General features: G+C 35.9%; 1 protein-coding gene across 2 annotated transcripts; it reads left to right on the top strand.

Moving 5' to 3' along the window:
- Positions 1 to 2,373: 2,373 nt before the first annotated feature.
- On the top strand, positions 2,374 to 9,654 carry LOC110866034 (structural maintenance of chromosomes protein 5). Of its 2 annotated transcripts, none has more exons than XM_035989891.1 (30): positions 2,374 to 2,559; positions 2,782 to 2,959; positions 3,038 to 3,191; positions 3,323 to 3,396; positions 3,489 to 3,560; positions 3,719 to 3,823; positions 3,897 to 4,042; positions 4,129 to 4,240; positions 4,352 to 4,507; positions 4,592 to 4,713; positions 4,807 to 4,951; positions 5,037 to 5,102; positions 5,195 to 5,323; positions 5,401 to 5,499; positions 5,598 to 5,763; positions 5,835 to 5,980; positions 6,546 to 6,609; positions 6,695 to 6,819; positions 7,044 to 7,121; positions 7,420 to 7,492; positions 7,574 to 7,677; positions 7,955 to 8,071; positions 8,151 to 8,228; positions 8,337 to 8,436; positions 8,504 to 8,558; positions 8,667 to 8,715; positions 8,808 to 8,895; positions 8,990 to 9,062; positions 9,146 to 9,249; positions 9,341 to 9,654. In XM_035989891.1, the coding sequence occupies exons 1-30, from the start codon at positions 2,522 to 2,524 to the stop codon at positions 9,406 to 9,408; spliced, it is 3,084 nt and encodes a 1,027-aa protein (XP_035845784.1). In that variant the 5' UTR covers positions 2,374 to 2,521; the 3' UTR covers positions 9,409 to 9,654. The 2 variants fall into 2 exon arrangements, with proteins under 2 accessions (XP_035845784.1, XP_021971083.1); XM_022115391.2 differs by having other exon boundaries at positions 3,489 to 3,638.
- Positions 9,655 to 11,247: the final 1,593 nt, after the last annotated feature.

Below are 11,247 nucleotides of genomic sequence, written 5' to 3'. Positions count from 1 at the left end.
CTGCTTTATGAAAAATAACAAAGAGCTCCTTGGTGGGGTTGAGATATTTGGGCAGGACAAGTCGACATTGAATAAGAGACGGTCCAATGCCCTATTCGACCCGGGTGGTACTTGTCAAGTGTCAAGCGAGACGACCCATGAAGTTGAACAATTTGGGTGGGTTGTGATAATCGTGCAAAAGGATTGGGTTGATGTTCCCTTTGATCCAGGTGGGTTTGGTTCAGGGGCAAAACTCGAGGACGAGTTTTTTTCGAAGACAGGGAGTATGATGCGGGATCGGAACGAAGTTTGCGGAAGATTTGAATTCTATTTTATTTTAATTATCATATCTTTTAATTATTTGAATTTCAATTTCCTAATCTTTTATATTTAGTTTCCTCACTTATATAAGGGGATTTAGGGTTTATTATTTGATCAGTTTTTAATTGAATTTTAATAGAAAAGAACGTTGTTCTTGAACCTTTAACCTTTCGGTTCGCTTATCGTCTTTGATTAATCGATTGTTCTTGAGCCATTTGAGTACGCTTCCGATCCGTATCAAGATCTGAATGAAAACAGTCCGTAAAAAAACTTTCTGAAAACTTTGAAATTTGATCATTAACATTCTGAATCAGTTCGAAATATGTGAACACTACATCAAACAGATCCGCAATGTATGATACTTCAACCAGAAATTATCTAAACAAACCGAAATTTTTTTTTTTTTTTTCTGGAATATTATTCCTCATGAAAAAGGGCAATTACAAAGCAATGGCAGGTAGTCGGGCAACAAGTTGCGCCGCCACCCCCTTTTGAATAGAAAAACCAATTCTACTAAATACAAAGTTTGAAACCTTTAGCGACGAAGAATTACTATTAACGACTTTTTGAACCCGATTCAAAAGTCGCACAGCGTCAGGAGCGAGACCACCAAAGGTATCAAACGCAAACGGGACAAACACATGTTGATTCTCCAGGCATGCTTTCTCATGTTTTGCCACTTTGCTCGCCTCTGCCTTGAGCACTGCTTGCCCTACGACAAAGCCCTTGTCCTTGTCGAAAATCAATCCTAGAACAGCGAAACTCCTCCGATTTCACTCACGATTACGCGCAGAGCTATCCGTAGCTCTGATACCACTTGTGAACGCGTTGTAGGATCGTGTTTGACTCCCGAACGATTGCGAAAGACACGTACGACGTGCGGAATCCGTGCACGTGTGTGGACCGAACACAAGAACGTAATTAAGCAAAGATTCTATTAAGATTTGAGGATTGACGAAGGTGATAGACATTAATGCACTCACATCTCTTATTATTATTCATATATTTTTGTTTAGAAATTAAAGGGAAACATTAAACAAAAGAGAATATACTCTAATGGCATACAAACTAAGCTTTGCCAAATCCTTTTTATTTTATTAATTAATCTTACAATCAATAGACTTAAATTAAGTTATTATACTTATATTCTAAATATATATTATTATGGTAATCAACTTCATATATAGATTATCTTGTTCACCAAGTTTAAAAAAAAAACAGGTCGGGTTCGGGTTAACCCGTATTAAAATGAATTGGGGTAGGGTTGACCCATATAAAAACGAGTTGACCCATTAACCCGTTTAACTATTTAGAAAAAAATCTTTTATATTTTTGTTTTTTTCGTTTCTGTTTTACATGGTTAGTTATAATAATGTTAATTTTGACACATATTATTTATTTGTTAAACTCATACTCATCATTAAACATGTTATCGATAACCCGCTTAAAACCCAACAACTCGCTTATAAATCGTCAACTTGTATGACTAGGGGTGTAAACGTTGTATGACTAGGGGTGTAAACGAGCCGGGCTGTGCCCGAGCTCGACTGGGTTCGAGCTCGGCTAGTCATGGTTTTCTTAAGCTCGAGCTCGGCTCGATTCGAGCTTACTTATTTTAGCTCGAGCTCGGCTCGTGAGTAAAACCCAAAGCTCGGCTCTAGTTCGGCTCACCAATGTTATCATCATCATTATTATTATATTATATATAAAAAAATAAAATTTCGTTTTGGTTCGTTTAGGCTCGTGAGCCTAAACGAGCTTTGTATTTCAGGCTTGAGCTCGGGCTCATTAAAGCTCGACTCGTTCGAGCTTTTAACCGAGCCGATAACGAGTAGCTCTCGAGCATCTAGGCTTGTTTACACCCTTATGTATGCCTTATTTATAAAATATGGGTTAAACGAGTCGGGTTCAGGTTAACCCAAATTTATATGGGTCGGGTTAGAGTAGAAATCTTTTACACAAATAGTAATATAAGTTGGGTTCGAGTTAAACATTTCAACCCACTAACCCGCCAACCCACAACCTTTCAACCCACCTATCCATAACCCGACATGATTCACATAAAGGGAACATTGTGACTCGAAAGTTCCTCAATAATCGCACCCAAGTTTCTCCTTTTTGGCGCCAATTCCACTCCCGACTCCATCGTCGTATCACTACTTCTTCAAAACCCTAGATTTCCTTCAACCGATTGGCATCAAAGCTGTTGATAGTTTCAGCGATGAACGAACCACGGGCTAAACGCCCTAAAATCAGCAGGTCAGGCTCAGCCGAAACCCTAATTTATATACAGTTATGATAGCACTAGTTAGAATTGCAGGACAAGAGTTCGAATCACTAGCCAATATTGCATCTTTATGATCAAAGATTGGATAGTAAAGCTTAACTGTTTTGTGTCATTATGTAGATTTAACCTGTTTTGTGTATTTTTTGGCTGTGAAACCCTAATTTGAAGTAGTTGTTTGTATGTTGTTTCAATAGGGGAGAAGATGATTATCTGCCAGGGAACATAATAGAGATTGAGATTAGAAACTTTATGACTTTTAATCATTTGGTATGCAAGCCTGGTTCTCGGTTGAACCTTGTGATTGGACCGAATGGGTCTGGTAAAAGCTCGTTAGTGTGCGCGATTGCGCTAGGCTTGGGCGGCGAACCTCAGGTAATGATTAAATGCTACCCGTGGGGAAGATTGTTGCGTATAACAGTTGTGCTTAACAGGTAGTTTGTGTTTATGCAGCTGCTTGGGCGGGCTGCAACTATCGGTGCGTTTGTTAAGCGTGGAGAAGAAGCTGGGTATACCAAAATTACGTTGAGAGGTAACACTTCTGATGAGAAGATTGTTATAACGCGTAAGATAGATGCACGTAACAGGTCCGAGTGGCTGCATAATGGTGAGTTATTGTTTATATTTATGAAAATGATCACAATGCTTGAAATTTCTTATAACGACCATGTCAAACTATCAGCTTTGATTTACACTCGTAACAAGTTCTCTTTTTGACTTATGATTTACTTTTTACAGGCAGAGCGGCTTCTAAGAAAGAAATAACTGATGTAATCCAAAAGTTCAATATTCAAGTCAACAATCTGACTCAAGTGAGTTATGATAGTATTTTCATTTTCTTTTCCAACTTGTACTTCCTTGTTTGATCATATTGTTTTTCTTGTGTTTGTATTTGGGATGTTAGTTTTTACCACAAGATCGCGTTTGCGAATTTGCTAAACTATCTCCGGTTAGACTTCTAGAAGAAACCGAAAAAGCTGTTGGTGATCCTCAACTGCCTGTGCTGCATCGTTCTCTTGTTGATAGAAGTGCAGAATTGCAGCGATCTGAACAGGCAAGCTTTTTAAAGTTACTAAAATTATAAACACTGAATATGCACTTTCGAAAAATATTAACATTATATACTTTTTATAGGCTGTTGAGAAGAACAAAGAAACACTCAATCAGCTAAAGGCACTAAATGCCGAACAAGAAAGAGACGTGGAGCGTGTTCGTCAACGAGATGAACTTTTAGCAAAGGTATTTTTTTTTGTTTTTGTTTCATGTAATTTATTGGAAAGTTTATTTAATTAATTTTTTATTGTCTATATAGGCAGAGTCTATGAAGAAGAAATTGCCATGGCTGAAATACGACATGAAGAAGGCTGAGTATCTCGAGGCTAAAGATCAAGAGAAGGATGCAAAGAAGAAGCTTGATGAAGCAGCCAAATTGTTAAATAAAATTAGAGAACCTAGCGAGTATGCTCCTTTTTCATCTATCTATCCATTTATCTATCTATTATGGACAGATGTCACTAAATGGTAATGTAACAATCTGTTTGTAGAAAACTACAAAACGAAAAGAAGGAACAAGATGCTAAATGCAAAAGGTTCAAAGATCTTTTAGAAAACGTTGAAACGTCGTTCAAGCAAATGTTGGATAAAGAAAATCAGCTGGTATTGTGTTTAAGTTGCTTCTGTTTTCTGTTCTTGCATTTTTTAATAATACTGAATTAATAATTTACTTTTATATTTTATGTTATTATCCTTGTATATTATATTATATAGGGTGTTAAAGTGAAAGGGAAGTATAATGACATGGAGGATTTAGAGAGGCAAGAACACTCACGTCAGCAACGAATAGCAAAAGCTGAAAAAGATCTAGCTGACGCTGAGCTGGAACTGCAAAATGTACCACCATATGAACCTCCCCGAGAAGAAATTGTAAGTCGAATTTATTTCACTCAAATGTTTATGCATCTGAAAATATTTATTTTAATATTCGAAAAAATTACTTTATATTTGCAGGAAAAGTTAGGTGCTGAAATATTGGAGCTGGAAGCTTCTGCAAGAGAAAAACGATATCAAAAGAAAGAAAAAGAGAAGCTTTTAGAACGAAATAAACAATTAGCAAGGCAAACCGCAGAAAGGTGAATAATCTGTTCTATGCCATGTCAGCATTGTATGCGCATAATAATCTTCTTTGACGCCCGGTTTAATATTTTCACCTGTATCTTTTGTAGATTAAGGGAGATGGAAAATGTTAAAAATAAACGTTTACAGGCGTTAAAAAATTCTGGAGCTGAAAAAATCGTTGATGCTTATCAATGGGTACAAGCACACAAACATGAATTTAAGAAGGAGGTGTATGGGCCTGTATTAATTGAGGTTACTTCATGTTATGTTTTGAATTTTCAGTATGGATATGTTTTTATTATTTATTTTCGTAAATTGATTTTTAATCGTGCTTCAGGTCAACATTTCAACCCAGCTTCATGCTTCATACTTAGAGAGTCATGTACCTTATTACATTTGGAAGGTACCTTAAAATTTTGAAATTCTCAGTATGGTTATTTTTTTATTTATTTTCTCGTTGCCGATCGTTTAATTCTTTTTTATGTCTGAACACAGGCTTTTATCACACAAGATTCTGGTGACCGTGACCTCTTGTTCAGAAACCTCAAGTCATTTGATGTTGCCGTAATTAACCACGTTGCTGATGGAAATCGCAACCCAGAGCCATTTAATATTTCTCAAGAGGCAAGTGATGTCGTTTTTATTTAATATTATACGCTTTTTATGGAATTAATTTGTTTCCAATCTGATGAAACAAGCAGATGTCATCCATGGGCTTATATTCAAGGCTTGACCAAGTTTTTGACGCTCCACATGCCGTCAAAGAGGTTTTGATTGGGCAAGCGGGTCTTGAACATTCAGTATGTTTTTGACTTTTTGTTCATATCCGGTTTAGGTTTTTTTTAATATTCATAATAACGGTATGCTAAAACATGCTGATCTTGTATAATTGTACCAGTACATAGGGTCTAAAAAGAGCGATGAAAACGCTGACAAGGCCCATAGTTTTGGGATAATGGATCTTTGGACTCCCGAAAATCACTATCGTTGGTCTAAATCACGATACGGTGGTCATGTTTCCGCATCTGTGGAAGCAGTGAGTGATTCTCGTCTTCTTTTGTCCAGTAAGTTCTGAACCTGATGTCACTTGTGCTCTTACTAATTGCTGTTTCTAAAGTTTGAGGGTTGTTTTCAGATACCGATGGTGATGAATTGAACACGCTTCGGGGAAAGAAAAAGGAGTTGGATGAGACCATTTTCGGTATAGAAGCGAGTTTTAAGTCGATACAGAGTGAGATAAAAGAGTTGGAAGATTCAGCTGCCCAATTTCAAAAACAACGTGTATGATAGTTCACATTACTAAAATGCATATAGGGGCGTTCATTTAAGAACCAATAATATGTTAAGATCCGCATAATGGGTATGTGGTCCTCAACATATTATTGGTTTAGAAACGAACATGTCAATATACATATATATATGTGTGTGTGTGTGTCATCATCATCATATTCAGTAAATCCCACCAAAAGCAAAGCTAAGGTAGGGTCTGAGGAGGGTAAGATGTAGACAGCCTTACCTTTATCCTGTAGGAATAGAGAGGCTGCTTCTAGTGAGGCCCCCCGGCTCGATAGTAGTTTTGCATCAAGCCTTGGACATAAGGCACATAACACTCAACAATCGGGACAAAGGCCGATTAGCGCATGTACCCTTTTGTCTTTCGGCTATCAACGCCACCACTGGATGTATGGTTAACCGTCCACCGCTTTTAACGTTATATTCACAAAATTAGTAAAATAACGTTAAAATTAGTGCAATTTCACTTTTGGCCCCCCTGAGGGCCCGCACATATATACAGTATGTGTGTGTGTGTGTTCTTTTAGGAGATTTTGAATTTTTTTTCTTGCAGGAGAATCTTGTGAATGAAGCACAACTTGAAAAAAGGAAACTCAAGGAGCTTCAAAATAGAGTTAGTGAGTAACTCAATTTTGTTCGTCTTCATTGCAAGTTAAATATGCAGTTTTGTATTCTTCGACATATGAATATATACCGTTGCAGATCAAAAGAGGCTAAAATTACAGTCAATGGGGAAGGAGGAAGACGTAGCCGTTGCATTGTCAAAGTTGGTTCAAGACGCCGAGAACTTTAATATTCAAAGATTTAAATGTGCAATGGAGATTAAGGTAGGTTATCCTGGAGCAAAAAAACATTTTCTTCCAATTTTTAGTGATATAAAATAATTTTTATATCCTCCTTTAAGGCCACCTGCCAGTGCAAACTGCATTTTACCTATTGGCTATCTCATTGGTTAGCAGGGCGTTTGTGGGTTCTATGAGACATGTGAGTTTACCTGTAACGGGTTCTCACATTCACCAACAAAAATAATAATTTGTGGTTTTGTATGCAGAAATTACTCACTCAAGCTACTGCCTACAGGAGGAGTTATGCTGAAAGGTGCATGGCCTCCGTTGAACTTGAGATCAAGGTGCCCTTCAATGATTTTATAATATTATAACTGTTTTATTGTATTTAGTTATTTGATATTCACATAGTAATCAATGTATTACACAAGTTGACTATCTGAACCTTTATTATTTTTTATTTTTAAAATGCAGAAAAGTGAAACCTTTCTTAAAGTTTATGACTTTTTTTCATTATTTCTACACTTTTTGGCCTTTGATAATCTTGTTAAGTAGGAGTTAAATGCAATGCAATATAATTACTTTAGCATTATGTGTAGTAAAACATTATGAACTAATGCGCGTTTGTTGTGTGCTTGTCAGATAAAAGAGATGGAAACGTCTATCAAGCATCAAGAGAAGCTTGCACTGCAAGCTTCTTTACATTTTGAAAACTGTATGTTATGTCTTACCCTTAAAACTTTAAAATCAACAATACTTAAGTTTTATTTAACAACTTGTGTTCATTTTTATAAAGGTAAAAAAGAGGCGGAAGATCATAGACAACAATTGGCAGCCGCCAAGAGAGCCGCAGAATCAGTCACTGTTATTACGCCGGCTCTTGAACAAGAATTTCTTCAGGTTTGTTTTAGATTTTATTTTTCAAATACTTAAATGAGTTTTTTTGCAAGTGAACCACTGTGTATTTTTTTAGGGGGCATCATTTTAAAATAGAGGAAATTTCATATATAGCCCTGAAAACTTGCATAATATCATATTTACCCGTTCAAAAAAGTTAATACCAAATAGAGCCATTAAATCTGAGGAATTGAATGCTGCAATTCAAGATATAACGTCTCATTCGAGATGCATTATAGAGGGTGATATCAATTGTATAAATCTGACGTGTTTTTTGTAGATGCCTTCTACCATTGAGGAATTGAATGCTGCAATTCAAGATATAACGTCTCAAGCTAACTCTATTCTCTTCCTGAACCACAATATATTAGAGGAATATGAACGACGTCAAAGAAAAGTAAACTTCTGATTGTACTCAAATTGTCTTTTTAATATCACTTTATATTTTATCCATTTAATATTATTTTTCTTAACAGATAGAGGAGCTTTCAGTCAAACTGGAATCTGATGAAAAAGAGTTGACTGCCCGTTTAGAAGAACTGAGCTCCCTAAAGGTTAAAAAGTTCAGCTTTTTTTCAATTCAACAACATTATTATTTGATTCTGCGATCACAAAAATCTTATGATTTTTCAACCACGGAATCTTTTTTTTGGTGCTTGCAGGGCAAGTGGCTTCCGACACTTCGAAACCTTGTTGCTCAAATAAACGAGACTTTCAGCAAGAATTTTCAAGAAATGGCGGTTGCAGGAGAGGTTTCATTGGGTATGTTAACTCAAGAATTATCCGATACATTCATCAGCTACAATGTTGATTTGATTTTTGTTGTCAGACGAACACGGAAACGATTTTGATAACTATGGAATTCTTATTAAAGTGAAGTTCAGGTAACTGCTATTTCATTGCTTCTTTTTTTTTTGTTTGATATATATAATCATAACTCCATCTATTTGAAATCGTGTGGTTTATTTACTTTTTTTAACAATTAATACCAGGCAAGCAGGCGAACTTCAAGTTTTAAGTGCTCACCACCAGTCTGGAGGGGTATATAACAATCAATGACTTATTTATTATACTTCTATAAAATATTGTACTTCTTTTACAAATTCTCACCAGTTTTCCATGTATTTACTTAGGAGCGTTCGGTTTCAACAATTCTTTATCTTGTTTCACTTCAAGATCTGACAAATTGTCCCTTTAGGGTGGTGGACGAGATAAATCAAGGTTTGTGAATGTTCATTATTTTTTTTTATTATATTGTGATTTTACTTTTTCATGTAATATAGTATAATCGTGTATGTATATTGATATATGCAAGGAATGGACCCTATTAACGAGAGAAAGATGTTCCAGCAATTAGTCAGAGCTGCAAGTCAACCCAACACTCCACAGTAAGGATTCTTCCCTTTTGACTTCTTATGGTCAAAGTTTAAAACTCGCTCACTAGTGTTGACTTTTTGTGTACCGTATTTAGGTGTTTTTTACTTACTCCGAAACTGTTATCTGATTTGGAATATGGCGAGGCCTGTACGATTCTGACTGTTATGAATGGCCCATGGATTAAGCAGCCATCAGAAGGTCAAAATTACAATTTCATCCCTTGATATTATCTTATTTATTTTGATTTTACGTCTTTAAAGTCAAAGTCAAACTTGTTAATGTTTTGCAGTATGGAAATTTGGAGGAAGTTGGGGATCTGTTATGGGATTATTGGGAGAAAGCCATCGAGTCAGATAGATGGATGGATACAGGAAGTGTATTATATAGCCTTCAAACTTTTGATGCTGACGCGGCAAGATTAGAGATTAGCTTTCTTGACCATATTGGTCTCATCCCATTAATTTGTATTTTCTTTTCATGATACTAGACAATTTATATGGGAAAGAACATGCAAGTGCTTTCTCTAACTTGTACATGGTAATGGGTTTTTGTTGGAGATATAAATAATTTTATGGCGTATTGTGTAAATGGATGTTATTAGTATGTAAGGTTTAAGCGTAGAGACTAGAGTGGTGTAAACGAGTCGACTAGAGAGGCGTAAACGAGTCTTAGCTGATTTCGAGCTTAACGTAACTCGAGCTCTGCTTGTTTTAACTTTGGGTGGCTTGAACTGGTCTTGTTTTAAGCTTTGTGCTTAAATCTCGAGGCATGGTTTATGAGATTTTAATATTTAAGAAAAGTGGCGGGGATGGTAGGGGAAGGTGGTGGTGGCCGGTGGGTGTAGGTGGTGGTGGTAGGGTAGTTAGAGAGAGAGAGAGAGAGAGAGAGAGAGAGAGGGGGGGGGTTAGTTAGGATATATGTGCGTAAAATATATAAAAAAATTTATCCATAATTATTTTTATTTTTTTATAATTATGATTTTTTTTAGTATTTAGAGTAAATGACCAAAATACCTTCATATGGGTTCATTTGGCCAAATTTAACTGAGTTAGAGTCAAAGGATGTTACGTGTTACGGTTTGCAAACATAATATGGGTCCATTTGGTCAAATTTAACAAAGTTAGAGTCAAAGGACGTTACGTGTTACGGTTTGCAAACATAAAATATGAATCTTATCAACTTTAAAGATAAGACACACTTTGCAATCTTGTGTTAACATAAATGACGAGTTTTGTAATTTACTTTATTTTTATGAACCCTAGGTAATTGAAATATCTACTGATCCAAAGACTAGTTTTTATATTTCAAAATTCTCTGTGTAATAGAATTACAAAAAATAGAGTAAGAAATGTATTTGGGAATCTCAAAGAGTAGTTATAGAAAACTAGTGGGTATATCTGATACCGACAAGTGGGGGTGTTCATCGGTTTATACGATTCAGTTTTAAAATTTTATTGGCGTTGTCTATAAACCGAATCGACCTGTAGAAATATGTCTAAATGAATTAAGTGCAACTGATTAACCAAGTTAGCTGGTTTATTTGGTTTGGTAATCCGAATAAGCAAAATTTATGGAATTGAAAACTGAACCGAAAACCAAATTTACAATTCAGATCGGTTTTTTCTGTTACGAACACAGTTTGGTTCTTGGTTTTCGGTTTTTTGCACACCCCTACCAATGGGTATTGAGTAATGGGGTGCCCGTGCAAATATGAGACACGGCTTTACAATTAAGTAGGAGAATAAGATTATTAATACTCGTTTAAACATGACCCATTGTACTCCCGACAATTAAGGATGACCAACGGGTGGCCACATCACCACATATTGCAAAGGGTGATAACAAGTTTGTTTTGTGTATGTGTGATGTGCGTGTTTAGAACGTACGAAGCAATATGCATTGTCGATGTGATCATGTGGGCCTAAATGATCCATGTCGTAATCTCAACTCTGGTGGAGGCGTCGTAGTCATGTCCTTCTCAAGAGAACGTTGGGGCCAACTACAATTTTGTTTATTTTTATTTATTTATTGCTAAAAGTAGGTATAATAAACCTTTAATTAATTATACTTTCATAAAACGTATAAAAGAAAGAGTAAACAGCCAAAATGGTTTTTGAGGTTTGGGCAGTTTTGTCACTTTAGTCCGAATTTAAAACATTTTCATCTGAGTCTCTGTTGTTTCAATTTTTTTTGCCA

The sequence above is a fragment of the Helianthus annuus genome, chromosome 1, assembly GCF_002127325.2.
Source record: "Helianthus annuus cultivar XRQ/B chromosome 1, HanXRQr2.0-SUNRISE, whole genome shotgun sequence".
Lineage (NCBI taxonomy): Eukaryota > Viridiplantae > Streptophyta > Magnoliopsida > Asterales > Asteraceae > Helianthus > Helianthus annuus.
The sequence above is the reverse complement of the archived record's forward strand: the minus strand, read 5'-3'. Positions and strand labels throughout refer to the sequence as shown.